The sequence below is a fragment of the Pipistrellus kuhlii genome, unplaced genomic scaffold, assembly GCF_014108245.1.
Source record: "Pipistrellus kuhlii isolate mPipKuh1 unplaced genomic scaffold, mPipKuh1.p scaffold_m20_p_3, whole genome shotgun sequence".
NCBI lineage: Eukaryota > Metazoa > Chordata > Mammalia > Chiroptera > Vespertilionidae > Pipistrellus > Pipistrellus kuhlii.
The window spans coordinates 161,664,411-161,678,389 of NW_023425529.1; the positions used below are offsets into that span (position 1 = coordinate 161,664,411).

Here is a 13,979-nt window from a genome sequence, read left to right on the forward strand (position 1 = left end):
AGAACTAGAGGCATGTTTGTGCTGCTGGCGATCACCCAGCAGAAACAGAAAGAGCAGCTGCCCTTCGGCCTCCTTCACACTCGGCACGTGTCCTTGTGCGCTTCTGAGTCCAGCAGTAAGCACGTCATGGGGGGTCACAGAGCCTCGCAGGGGGCATGGATGCCTCTCAGTCCCCCCCCACACATGTCCCACTGCAGTTCTAGAACCAGGACCTCCCTACCTCCAAATACCCCCCACCCCCACCCAGGCCACCTCCTTACCCTTCACTGTGGCAAGTCACGTTTCAAACTCAGTCTGATCCTGTCCCTCCCTGTGAACGGAGTCATTCCAGGTTTCTCACTAAGGTGTTTGTGCACACACACGCACGTGCACACACACTGTATGCATGCACACACATGCATGCATACAGCGCATACACACACATACATACACATGTATGTTAGTCACACATGCATAGGGTGGCCAACACTGAGGAGATGTCTGGGATTTCTGGCTTTTCTTTGAAAAAAACAAAACAAAACCGGTGCCACAGCCCTGGACTTGCATGCCCTGCAGGAGCCCCCGTGGGGCCCGGGCGCTCCGTCACCCACTGTCCCGGGTTTGGAAGGTAATATTAAGAGGATCACCTCCCTCCACTGCTGCAGTCTCTCCTCGGCCCAATTAAAATGCCAGTCAGGGGCTCTTACAGTTAATTAGAGCTGGCAATGACGTTGGCTTTCCGTGGGCCTGGCTCAGTCACCCAGCTGCTCCGGAGCCAGAGATTCCATCTCCCAGCTGGCGTTCGGCGATGGGCCCTGTTCATCTGATAAGAGGCATCACACTCGGGTGTACCCGCACGTAGGCGGGCATGCACCACACACAAACACAGGCACACCACACGCACCTACAGGCCCAGTTCCTATGGAAGAGAGAAACAGATGCTTATGGAATGAAACAAGAATGTAAATGTAGTCCCGATGCCCGGTCAAGGGTTCCAACCTCCTAGTGTGTGAGTCTAGGGCTAACCCAGGACCACGCAGATTCCTCTCCAGGTTGCTGGCTGCCCGGGTGCCTGTTCCCAGAGGTGCATGCCCTTTGGGCTAGGGGAGCCTCAGACCAGAGGTCCCCAGCCCTCACAGGCACCTTACTTCTCGCTGCCACAGTGATTTCCAGCTGGATTTTCAGTTGATTTTAAAATGTCAAGATAGAAAAGTATGTGTGTGTGAGTGCATCCTAAACAATTAAAAATTTACGTGTGAAACAGTGAGAGTCTCCCCTCACTGCCTGCTCATTTCCCCCACAGAGTCAGGTTTGGGTAAAATCATCACAGCCCTCCTCCTAGTCCACAGTGTATCCGGGGCACCCTCTACACAGCACCCGTAGCATCATCCTTCCAGGGGCCACAGTGCCCCTGGTGCAGATGGACCAAGCACAGGGGTCTGCCCTGTCCACAGGGATTCCCTTGGCACACACCCCTCCCCTGCCCACTGGCTCCCTCCAGAGTCCTGCTGAGGTGAACAGCCTGGTTTCTCTCCTAGCTGGCTATATAGGGCACCTTGAAAGGGACCCTATCCATACTAATAATAGAGATATATGCAAATCATACAGTAATGACCAAAAAGCAGGCTACATGGGGCGACAAGGCTGGCAGGGGGGTTAGTGAGGGACAACCAAACGACTGAACAGCAGGCTGCGTGGGGTGACCAGGCCAGCAGAGGAGGCAGTTGGGGTTACCAGGCCGGTGGGGGGCAGTCAGGCCAGCAGGGGGGCAATTGGGGACAACCAGGCTGGCAGGGGGGGGAGGGGGAGAGCAATGAGGGGCAACCAGGCCAGTAGCATGGGAGGCAGTTAGGGGTGAGCAGGCAGACAGGCAAGTGAGCAGTTAGGAGCCAATGGTCCCAGATTGTGAGAGGGATGTCTGGCTGTCCAGATGGGGCCTAAACCAGCAGTCGGACATCCCCTGAGAGGTCCCAGATTGGGGAGTGTGCAGGCTAGGCTGAGGGGACCCCCCGCCCATGCATGAACTTCATGCACCGGGCCTCTAGTGTGTAATAATTCTCAGATGCTCTGGCTCCATGATCTCTCTCCCTGCCGCTCTCCACCCCACGCCCCCAGCCATGTAATCAGTAGTAAAGGGTCAGTCTCGCCATTTGCACAAGTGACTGCTCAGCCCGTGGTTCCACAGGGGCTGCAGCTCTGGGGCTCAGTGACCGCCTGCGCTCCAAGGGGTCCTGTCTCTGCGTCTCTCGTTCTCCCCGGGGGAGGGCCAGAGGCTGCTCCTCTCCTCGAGGCATCTCCCTTGTTGCAGTGATCCTTCTCTGGCACTGCCGGCCAGCATGACGGCCCCTGGCCATGCCTGGCTATCTATTTACAAACGAAAATTAATTCCTGTAACAGTGCAGTCCCTGGCGAAGGCCAGCCATGTTGCAACTCCCTTGCGGCCAGAGGCGGCCATCCTGAGCGTCTCCATCTGCCAGAGCCGGCGGGCTGGGAAGGGTGGGGTTCCGTTAGGGAGAAAAGGCCAGGAGCGTGTTCCCCGGCCCCCTGCCCCGGAGGAGACACCACAGCCCTTGCCTTACTGCACAATAGTGACATTTTGCTGTGCAGGGAAGAATTCATAACATACAACATCCCGCCTTAACCACTTCTAAGTGTATATGGTGAAGCACCTCGTGGAAGTGTGGGCAGGTGGGGGGTCCCCGCCTGGGCTGCGCCTGCCAGCTCATCCGCCCCGTGGGGCTGGGGTGGTGCAGGAGGGGAGGCACAGGTCACCGGGAAGCCACACAGGTCGCCTGCCTGCGCAGCTCGAGTTTCCGCTCCCGGTGGGGAGGAGACACCTGAGGCGGATCCAGGCAGAGGGAGACGCCAGATAAGCTCTGAGTGGCCAGGTGAGCAGCCGAGAGTCCGGACGGAGGAGGAGGAGGTGCCTGGGCCAGGGCCCATGCTCGGGCACAGGAGCGGGCCAGGCGGACGGCTGGGCTGCAGGACAAACCTAACGCAGGTAACAGCCTGGGTCTGACTCCCCAGGGTCGTGCCTTTATGCCCCCCGGGGAGCAGCTCACTCCACTCTCACCAAGAACCGGCCAAACGTGCACCCTTTCATTGCTTTTTTTGTTAATCCTCCCCTGAGGGTATGATTTTTATTTTTATTTTTTTATTTATTTTTTAATATATTTTATTGATTTTGTACAGAGAGGAAGGGAGAGATAGAGAGTTAGAAACATTGATGAGAGAGAGTCATCGATCAGCTGCCTCTTGCACACCCCCTACTGGGGATATGCCCGCAACCAAGGTACATGCCCTTGACCGGAATCGAACCCGGGACCCTTCAGTCCCCAAGCCGACGCTCTATCCATTGAGCCAAACCGGTCTCGGCAAGGGTATGATTTTTAGAGAGAGAAGAAGGGAGTGGCGGGGGGGGGGGGGGGGGGGGAGATAGAGAGAGGTAAGAGAGACACATCGACTGGAGCTGGGAATCGAACCTGCAACACAGGTGTGTGCCTTTGACCCAGAATCAAACCCTTTGCTATGTGAGCCATCGCTCTACCCACATCCACACTCACCAGGACTAATTTTTTAATATGTACTTAAAGAATGTATGTGGTCGTTAGTTTTTTTTATAGCATTTTTAAAAAAATCTGGTAAGATACTCACGATATTCAACTTAACCAGTTCTAAGTATGTAGTTAGTGAAGTGTATCCTTATTGTTGTGCGACTGATCTCCAGACGTTCTCATCTCCCCAAACTGAGGCTGTCCCTGTTGCACACGGGCCCCTCCCCGCCCCGCCCCGCCCCGGCCCCTGCCACCGGCTTTCCGTCTCCGTGGATCGGGTGGCTCCGGGGACCTTGCAGGAGTGGAATCGTGCAGCGTTCGTCTTTCTGTGTCTGCCTGATGTCAGTGAGGGTGTCTTACAGGCCCATCCCTGTTGTAGCATGTGTCAGAATTTCCTTCCGTTTAAGGCAAATAATACCCCACGGTGTGGACGGTGCCACTTTTGTTCATTTCGTTCGTCTGTTGCTGGCTGCTTTTGAGCTACATTAGAAACCTGTCTCTGAAAAATAGTGGTTCTCACCAATTCCAAACACGTTCATAGTGATTCCCTTGGTATCCTAGTTTGGGTTTTCTTTTGTTCATTTTTGTCCAAAAATGTATATGTGTGGACATGAAAAAAAAACAACAACAACACACACCCCACTTTATAGAAAGAACATAAACATGCAAGTCTTCTTGCTCTTTAGAGAAATAACTGTGGGTTTTCAGGGATGGGGGACTTTTTTTTTTTTTTTTTTCCCCAAAGGCCATTTGGCTATTAATAACATCATTCGTGGGCCATACAAAATTATCAACTTAAAACTTAGCCTGCTATTATTTGGTCAAACATTTAATGAACGCACCCCGAATGCCTTGGCAAGGCCAGACCAAATGATTGTGCAGGTCTCCTCTGGCCCGCGGGCCGGCCCTCCCCACCCCTGTGAGCGGACTGCTCCTTTTGGGGTGCGAAGAAGAGAGGCGGTGCCCCTGCTCCGAGGGCAGGGCTCCGTGGCTGGTACCTGCTCGCCGGCGGGACATGCCCTGCGCGCGGCTGACCCGCCGGCCCTCACGGGGACCGCGTGCCGACTTTGAGAACAAGCACGTTGCCGAGTGGGGGAGAGACTTTCAAAAGCGTGTGATGTTGTTCCTGCTGCTTTGCCATTCTGGGATGAAAAGCTGACCAGGATTAAGATAAACACGGTGCACCAGGGTCTTATAACAGGTTAAGCTTCTGAGTTGTAAGAAGAGAGAAGGAACAGCCAGCAAAGAAAGGCTCAGTGTTGAATGCCTGGGGAACACACGCAAGGTCCCGGGGTGTGAACTTGGGCAGGTGAACCCCATGGGCGGAGAGAAAAGTGGTCATCGCCTCTGGCTTACAAAAGGAAAACAAGGAAATAAAGCCTTTTTAACATTTGCTAACTGGCCTAACTTCTGTGGGCCAGTGTCTAAATATGGGATGAAAAAGAGAGAGAGCCCTAACTGACTTGGCTCAGTGCGTAGACATCCGCCCTCGGACTGAAAGGTCCCAGTTCGATTCTGGTCAAGGGCATGTACCTGGGTTGCGGGCACATCCCCAGTGGGGGGTGTGCAGGAGGCAGCCAATCGATGGTTCTCTCTCATCGATGTTTCTAACTCTATCCCTCTCCCTTCCTCTCTGTAAAAAACCAATAAAATATATATTTTTTAAATTGACAGAGAGAGAGAGAAGCAAACAGATAGAGTCAGGGGCCCAGGAAGGAGAGAGCGAGCCCTGCCTAAAGCCAGGACCCATGTGTCCTGCACATACGTCTGTGTGTAGCCCCTCCCAGCTGCAGTGCCCCTGTCCCCCCCCACCCCCAAAGCTGTCCCTCTTCCCAAGCTGTCCCTCTTGGCTCCACTTCCATCCAACCACCCGCCCGGCCTGCCCATCCCCTGGCCCCTCTGGGCTGGCCCAGCCTCAGGACCCTCCGGCTCAGGCAGGGCCCTGACGTCCTGCCCAGGCCCCTGAAGGGGAGGCTGGCCCTTCTTTCCAGTGGGACCGTGGGGCCCAGCCACGGATGAGTTAGCTCCACCTGACTCCCATGCCAACACCTGCCAGGGACGGTCTGGGCCGATGCCAGCCCGTGACCGCCTCCTGCAAGAGCATGCCCTGGCCTGATGCCACCCCCAGCACCGGCCCTGTCTCCTCCCGTCCCGGCGCCAGGCCGAGCTCGCCTTGTGAGCAGTGGCTCCAAGAACACGCCTTCAGGGCCGCGTGGTCCTTTCACACGGGGAAGGGCCGCTCCTCCGTCCTCCGGCTTCGAGCTGTGCGCCCTGAGCGGGGCGTGGGTGGGAACGAGGACCGGCTGGAGCCGTGGATGCACTCAGTAATGCCCTCGGCCTGGCTCTGCCCCTTTAAACCTGACGCCGCTGTCTCCCTCCCCACAGCACCAGCCTGTGTTGACGCCAGCCTGGCTTGCTATGACCTGTTGGTGTTTACATCCCAGGGAATATTGTTCCAGGACAGGGACCTGGCTCAGTGCTGGGGTCCCGCCCTAGGGAGCAGCTTCCACACACACACACACACACACCCCAGCAGACCCCCTGTGCAGGGCGGTTGGGAGAGTGCATTGGGCTTTCTCTGGTTGATCCTGAGCTGGAAGCAGGGGCTGAGGTGGGGAATCGCAGTCACTGAAGCGCCCAGACCCTGAGGGCCAGGTGCCCCCTGGTGGTTGTTTGGTTTCTGGGATTATTGCTGCAGATAGCAGCCAACTTCCTGCCAGGGTGACTTCTGGAGTCAGCCTGGCTGCCTGGGCTGGGCGCTGGGACCGAGGGCTGGTGCTCTGGGCCGCTTGCTGCAGGGCGTCGGCCAGAGTTATATCTTTACAGGCTGGCCTGGCCGTTGTTGGTCTGTACACTCAGTCTCTCCGTGGCAATAATAATAATAATAATAATAACTCCTTTAAAAGACAGCGAAACACGATGAAGGGGCTTGCTTTGCTGCTGATGGGAACGCCGGCCGGCTGGCAGGAGGACTTTGGGTGCTGCTTGGGCTGTGGGGCCGAGGGGATGCACTCAGGCTGACGTCTGCAGAGGAGGCCCAGACTCCGGGGCGCTCGGCACCGGACCGGGGGCCCAGGGACAGCACCGTTGAGGAGCGGGGTGGGGGATCTGGAAAGGGAGCCGTTCCCTGGTAGCATGCTCCTTCTCGGGGGTGGGCAGAGACGAAGCAGAGGCGCCCTGGGGCTCTGGTCCTCTCTGGGGAGGAGGGCTGAGGCTCCCTCTCTGTCCCGCGTTCGTTCGTTCACTCGGGCACATGAGTGTGTGCCTGGGCAGGTACCGCGGGAGACAGAGAGGGTGTGGCCCCCGTGGGGGTTGTGGTCAGGGTCAGCGGATGCAGCGCTCAGAGCAGCCCTGGGGGTGATCTTGGCGACCAGAGATCTGATGGCACCACCCGCTCTTCCAGACACTCGGGAAGGCAGAGGCAGCGTGGTGTGATGAGGGTCTTGTCCAGCGTACACCAAACCTGCTACAGAGCCCAGGGCCAGGCCCTCTCTGGGGGGTGGATAATCATATCTAAGGTCTCTCCAGACCTGGGATCATGAATTCCTAATGCTAAGAGAAAGGGGAGCCCTGGTCTCTGTAACGGGGTTACTACGGCCTCTCTTCCTGAGCAGCCTCTGCTCCACCCGGGAGTGCCGTGGCTGTGAAGCTCTCCAAGCCCGCCTCAGCTAACTCAAAACAACTGGGTGTGCTGCTCTCTACGCAGCCTCCAGCCTCAGCAACGGGGGTGGGCGAGGGGTGAGGGGGGGTGGGGTGAGGGGGATGGGGGTAAGGCCAGAGGGGTAGGGATGGGAGGCTGGGGTGAGGCTAATGGGATGGGGATGGGGATGAGGATGGGGATGAGGATGGGGTGAAGATGAGGATGGGATGGGGTGGGGATGAGGATGGGATGGGATGGGGATGGGGATGGGGATGAGGATGGGGTGGGGATGAGGATGGGATGGGGTGGGGATGAGGATGGGATGGGATGGGGATGGAGATGGGGATGGGGTGGGGATGAGGATGGGATGGGGATGAGGATGGGATGGGATGGGGATGGGGATGGGGATGAGAATGGGGTGGGGGTGGGGATGGGGATGGGGATGAGGATGGGGATGGGGATAGAGATGGAGATGGGGAGGATGGGGATGGAGATGGGGGGATGGAGATGGGAGGATGGGGATGGGGATGAGGATGGGGTGGGGGTGGGAATGAGGATAGGGCTGAGGATGGAGTGGGGTGGGGACCTCTCACAGAGAGACTTGAGAAGCACACAGGGCACAGCGAGTGACTATTTTGTGAGGCCCTCAGCCTATGGTGCCCTCTCGAGTGATGGTTAAACGTCCACACCCAGCAGGTGTCAGCCACGTGCTCGCGAGGAGATGAATGTCCAGCATTAAGGGATTTGTCCCAAAGCATTGTCTCAAGACCGTGCTGTCAGGCCCTGGTTGGTTCGGCTCAGTGGAAAGAGCATCAGCCTGGGGATTAAAGGGTCCCGGGTTCGATTCTAGCCAAGAGCATTTGCCCAGGTTTCGGGCTCGATTCCCAGTGTGGGGTGTGCAGGAGGCAGCCAGTCAATGATTGTCTCTTATCATTGATGTTTCTATCTCTTCCTTCCTCTCTGAAATCAATAAAAAAAATAAATAAATAAACTGCAAAAAGGATTAAAGAAAAAGGCTGAGCTGTCAGCCTGGTTTACAGGAGACCAGAAGAGCACATTTGAGCACTAGATGAGGGCGTGGAGAGGTCGATCCTTCGGCTCTGAGCCGTTCAGACGGCTTGGGACGCCTGGGCAGGTGGGCCTCCCGTACACACATGCCGGACCGCTACGGTGTCCGGGGCTGGGGAGCGTGATGGGCTCCCCAGAAGTCATGGTCACCACATTCTAGCTGGTTCAAGTAGGCCTGCCCCCCCCACATTCCCTGCCTGGGGCACCTGCGGAACGCACTTCCAACCACAGGAGGGCGCCGTTGGTCCGAACACATCTTACAATTCTGCAGCCCAACTTCCCCCTCAGGCTTCTACCTATGTCTGCGCTTGGCTGGTGCATTGGTTTATTTCTATAACTAGGACACAGGATGCTGGAAGCTGTGCATATGGCCAGGCTTGGCAGACAGGCTGCTCCCAGGTGACGGCCCTCCTGGCTTCGTCTCCTGAAAGCCCTGCCTCCTGCAAAGGGAAAGACACACAGGGCACCTATTGCGCCCTCTCGGGGGATGGTTCACAGTCCAGACCCAGCTGGTATCAGCCATGTGCTCGCGAGAAGATGAATGCCCGGCCTGCTGTTCTGGAGAAGGTGTATCCCCTCCCTCACCCCAGTTACCTCGGCCTGGAGAGGGCAGTGGCCTGCCGGTCCCTCGGGACTTCTTCCCAATGGCCTCTCCTCCAGAAACATCACTGGCCTGTCACCCATGGCAGCACCTCCCCGCTTTCATGGAACCCCTGACGGCTCACTCCCTGCCCTCCAGCAGGGCACGATGCCCCCAAACCTCTGCATTGCCCTCTCTGTTGCATCCTTGGGGCGGCCCCCACTTCACTCCCCCTGAATACCTCCTCGTCGTGTTGGCGGTTGCTCCCTCCGTCCTACCCTTCTTTCCTGGCCCTGCCCAAGGCCCAGGGGTGTAGCAGCCCCCCCAGTGTCCCAGCCTCCCCTCGGGCTGTCCCTGGGCAGAAACTCAGACACTGCATCTCCCCACTCAGAAGTCCTTAGGGCTTGTCCTGGGCCTCGCCGATCCTGGTGAGGTCTTTGGACCGGCAGCATCAGCAACACGGGGGGGCATGTTTGATATGCACGAAGGGGGGCCCCACGTTGGCCTCCTGAGTCTGAACGGGCGCTTTGACAGACTCTCCAGGAGGCGTGGGTGCACGTTGTGGCTGGAGAAGCAGGCCTGTGTCACCACGCCCCCTCCGCCCCTCCGCTCTCCTCACCGCGGCCCTTCTCTCTGCGAATGCCTTTCCTGCTCTGTCACCCCGGTTTCTCTTTGTGTCCCCGCCCATCCCTGCTCCGTGATAAATTGGGTTTAAACCAGAGGAGGGGGAGGGAGCAAGTCCCACACGCTCGCTCCCAGCCGGCCTGGGGACCGAGATGCAGCTCAGCCAAGAGCTAGACAGATGTGATGCCGGCTGACCACAGACCTCACTCCCCGGCAGGGAGCGGCCCAGGCCTCGCATCCGGGCTGTTCTCATGCAGTTCCCTGCTCCTGCCCAGCGAGGGGAGGTGGGACCCACAGCTGACGGGCCTGTGTGCCCAGTCTGTGGCCTCCGAGGGTCACCCGGGCAGAGTTAGCAGGCGCATGGGCACCCATGCCCGTGAGCCCTGGGGCATTAGAGAAGACACCAGGGAATGGGTGAACCCCAGAAACGGTGTACTCCAGCTTCGTGCCTCTTTTGATTATTTAGGTCAGAAGTGAGCTCATCGGCCTCCCTCAGCTGCGGGGCAGCTGGCCAGGGCGGCCCTCTGATCCAAGTGCTTCCAGGTTGGAGGCCATCATGTGTGTGCTGAGACACTCGGTGTGGCTGCCAGACGCTGAACGCTTGCCCCCCGTTTGCTCCCCTGCCGCCGCCTTCAGCCGTCAGCCCCTGGCCCGGCACACCGGGGTCCCCCTCGGAGGCAGCTTCTGCAAGCATGAGGCACCCCATCTCCTGGGTGTATGAGATCACATATTTGGGAGCAGAGAGGGGGCATCGCAGGGCTTTCTGGGCTCCAGGCCCCTCACGCATGTGGGCAGGTCCAGACCCTCCTTAGCGGGCTGGTGGGTGGAAGGATGGAACCGTGCAGGCTGCTGAGCCTGGGCTCCTGGGCGTGGGCATCTCACACGGCCGTGCTCGGCGGCTGCAGCCACGTGGGGGGCGCCTGGGAGACTTGGAGGGTCTCTCCATCTTACATAAGCTGCCTTATGTGTGTTAAGTCTAGGCACCCCTGAGTCACTGCTCCCAAAATAGGGTAAGAGGCGAGACGAGGGGGGCGTGGGAGAGAGTTTTCTTGGCCCTGAGCTGGGTTCTGGTGTGTGGGCATCTTCGCCATCTGCTTCTGAGGTCAGACCCCCTCCGCATGTCCCCCGGCAACTGGGAGTGATGCAGGGACCCCTGGAGAGGAGGCCCCGCCTGGCCTGGCATTAGGGGGAAGCCCAAGGGTGGGAGGGGAGGGAGGAGTGTGCTTGGCCTGGGAGGCAGCATGCAGGCAGCTGAGAGCCCTGACTCCCAGCCAGAACATGGGGTTCTCTCCGTCTGTGCTCACTGGCTGTGTGATTTGGGGCAACTTAACCCCTCGGTGTCTGTGTCTCCTCTCTCAGCGGCCTCAGGGGGCTGTTGGGAGGATTAGAGAAAGACTGTCCTGACAAGCTTGCAGTGCGGTGGCTGGCCAGTTGCAGCCCGGAAGAACAAAAAGATCCCTCCACCCAGAAGGAGGATCTGGGCACAGGGACTGGGGTTTCTGTTCCGTCTCAGCTTCCTAGCTTAGCAGCCCAGCCTGAGCCAGGCAAGTCGGCCGGCCACCGGCGTTGAGCCCTTGCTTTTGGGGTGCAGTGGGGAGCAAGATCGCTGTGAGTCCAGGTTCCTGGCACAGACTTGAGTGATACACAAAACAAAACAAAACCAGAAAACTTTGCTTCTGTAAGAACGAAGGCAGCTCAGGCGTTGTGTGTACAGCTGTGCAACACAATCCCTGCCTTCTCCGTGTGCACCTGTGAGCTCTAATAGCAACGCCGAGCAGGCTGTCCTGAATGAAAGCGTGTGAGGCCTTGCACACTCACCGAGGCCTCTGCTGGTGTTGACCCTATACCCGGAGCCCCTCATCCTCCAGGGTGGATAAGAGCACAGAACCCACAGCCCACACCCACCCTGGTGTGCCTTCTGGGTCACTGTCGCTGTCTTTCCATCTGAGGGTCAGGGAGGACTTGGGATAAGACAGCTCTGGCTTTTTTCCATGGCGTTTACAGCAGGCTTTCTCGGACCGCAGAATTTCTGTTCGTTGCATGTCATTCTGACTTGCATGCCAACCCACAAGTGGCTCCCTTAGGTTCGGAGACTTGGAAGTTAGCGATTCCCCTCGGTGCCTCGCCTGCCCTCCTCTCGCTCCCGCGTGGATTGGCTGGCAGTGGCAGCTGCTGGCGTTGCACAATTGGCTCGGGTGTGGGATGCACCGGCGGAGGAGGAGGGCCTCCTGATTTCCACGCTGTGACTCAGGCTCCGGTGCTGAGCTAAGTCAGGACGGAGGGTATCACTCCACCGCAGCTCGGGGCCATCTCTGCCACAGATGCTGCTGTTGCAAGGAGCCCTGCCTCCTCTCCCGTGTCCATCGGATGCTCGTGAGCCTTCCGATGCCTGGGGGCTTCTCTCCCACAGCTGCAGCAATGCCAGCAGGAGCAGTTTTCTAGCGTGGGCGAGCACGAGGATCTCAGATGGTAGGACTTGTGTAACATGTGGATCTTAAAACAATGTGTCCTGGAGGATTCAGCCAGCTGGTCAACCCAGCAAAGAAAATGACCCGGCGCCCCCTGTGGAACGAAAACTGAATGAGCTGCAGGAAAGGATGGGTGCTGCCTGGATCTCTGCCTTGTGAGATGGTTGTTGTTCGGTTGGGAAGTAAACAAAACACAGAAAATATTGGTGCGTCTTTAGAGAAGAGCAGGTCCTGGAAATTGCCTGGATGAGGTTCATGAAAATGCTGCAGTCCGCTCCGACACCTCCTTGGCATGCGTTTTACCTTACAGTGCAGATGTGGCACAAGGATCATAGGAGGAAGCCTCTTAGCATAAGGTTTTCTTAAAGGTTACGCGAAAGCCCCGTCTTCCGGCTGCGCACATTAATCGCAGATATTTCCCCCCCCCTCGTTTCAGCTTGCAAGATGCTGGCATCGGATTCATCCTGGTCATAGACCGGAGGCAGGACAAATGGACCTCCGTGAAGGCGTCAGTCCTGCGAATAGCAGTAAGTGTCCGCGCCCGGCTCTGTGAGGTCCCTCCTGCTCTTCTCCAGGGCTTGGGGGCAGCAGCGTTTCTCTTCTAGTGACCCGCCTGCCTGAGTGGCAGTGCGGGTTCTGGCTGTCACTCCGTGGTGCAGCACCACGGCGTACAGCCAGCTCAGGGCACCACCCGGGTGGCCTGAGGCCCGGAGCCCCACCCCCTTAGCTTCCTCCAGTTGCTAAGGCGTGTGTGTGTGTGTGTGTGTGTGTGTGTGTGTGTGTACATGCAAACGCGTGCCTGTGTGTCTTCTCAAATGGGTTAACTCTTTAGGGGCCTGTTTTCATTAGAAAGCAATTCCAGCTGGCTTATTTCTGACCATTGAGTGTGAGAGTTGCCTGGGACTTTATTGTGCATTCATTCTTTTAATCCAAAGTCCTGGGTAACAGGGCACTGAGTGTGCTACAGAGAATCCATCTTCAGGCTAGAAGTTTTAAACTGTATTGAATGGGTTCTTCTAGGCGCCCCTCTCCTTTCCAAATGCACTGTTAGTCCACGGTTTTACGACTGGCTCAGATGCCTGTGTCTTTCTCGGGAGCCCATCCTGCATGTGGTAACCCCCTGTTGCCAAGGAATTTATCTTCACGTCTGTGGAGCTGTTTTTGCAGACTGCAGGCCATCCTCCGGGGCAGAGCAGCTGGTCTGAGACTGTGGCTGTGTTTTGCTTGCAGTGATTGCTTAGGAGGGAAGCGTTAAGTCAGCAGGGAGCCCTATATCTTATTTTTGCCAGTAGCTCCCACCCCCGGCTCACGATCTCCACCCGCCCGTGGAGCACTTCTCACCACGCTGGGTTCCACCCACGCTCTCCTCCTGCCCCCAGAGGACCGAAAAGCAATTGCTGGCAAGCAGGGTGACCCGGAGCCACTTGGCCGGGTCTCCCTCGGCAGTGATGGCTCCGCGGCTCCCAAGTGTTTCTTAAAAACCTAACCCCCGAAAGGAGTGACCTTCTCCTACCCTCTTATTCTGGGCCTTGTGTTCAGCCATCTTTGGTTCTTGGCCTCAGAGAGGCTGCTGTGCTGGGGTTCTGAGTGGAGGGGAAGAATGGACTCCTTCTTTACATTCTGCCTCATTATTTCATCTCAGCGATCGTGAAAGGCTCGGTGTCTGCTCTGGCTCCTACCGTTTACATGTTTTGGGGCAAGCCTGTCTTTTGCTGGTGGATCCCACCTTTGTCTTTCGGATTAGGTGACCAGACATCCCGCTTTTGGCAGGACAGTCCCGATTTTTAATAATTTGTCCCGCGTCCCGTGGCGTTTTAAAAAAGTCCCCATTTTTGGAAAGAATCTGGTTGCCTAACTTTCACATAAAGCATCTCCCTGCACCGCCTCAGTTGTCTCCTGCCCAGGCCCCACCTGGCACACACTATCTATGACCTTGTTTATCTGAAACTGACCAAAACCCTTCAGAGTGTTTCAAAAGAAGTCAATGTGTTACATCAGCGATTTTCAACCCTTTTCATCTCATGGAATACATAAACTATTAAAATCCTACAGCACCCCCAAAAATA

General features: G+C 57.2%; 1 protein-coding gene across 11 annotated transcripts in view; it reads left to right on the top strand.

The window, feature by feature from the left end:
• Positions 1–13,979, top strand: part of MCF2L (MCF.2 cell line derived transforming sequence like) — a 184,655-nt gene that overhangs the window by 131,984 nt on the left and 38,692 nt on the right. For all 11 annotated transcript variants that reach the window (XR_006742985.1, XM_036457221.2, XM_045588795.1 and 8 more), the window contains one exon: positions 12,350–12,440. Coding sequence is in view for 10 of the 11 variants with exons in the window: in XM_036457221.2 (XP_036313114.1) it covers positions 12,350–12,440 (91 nt within the window). In the remaining variant the exon portion in view is untranslated. The remainder of the gene's footprint in view (positions 1–12,349; positions 12,441–13,979) is intronic.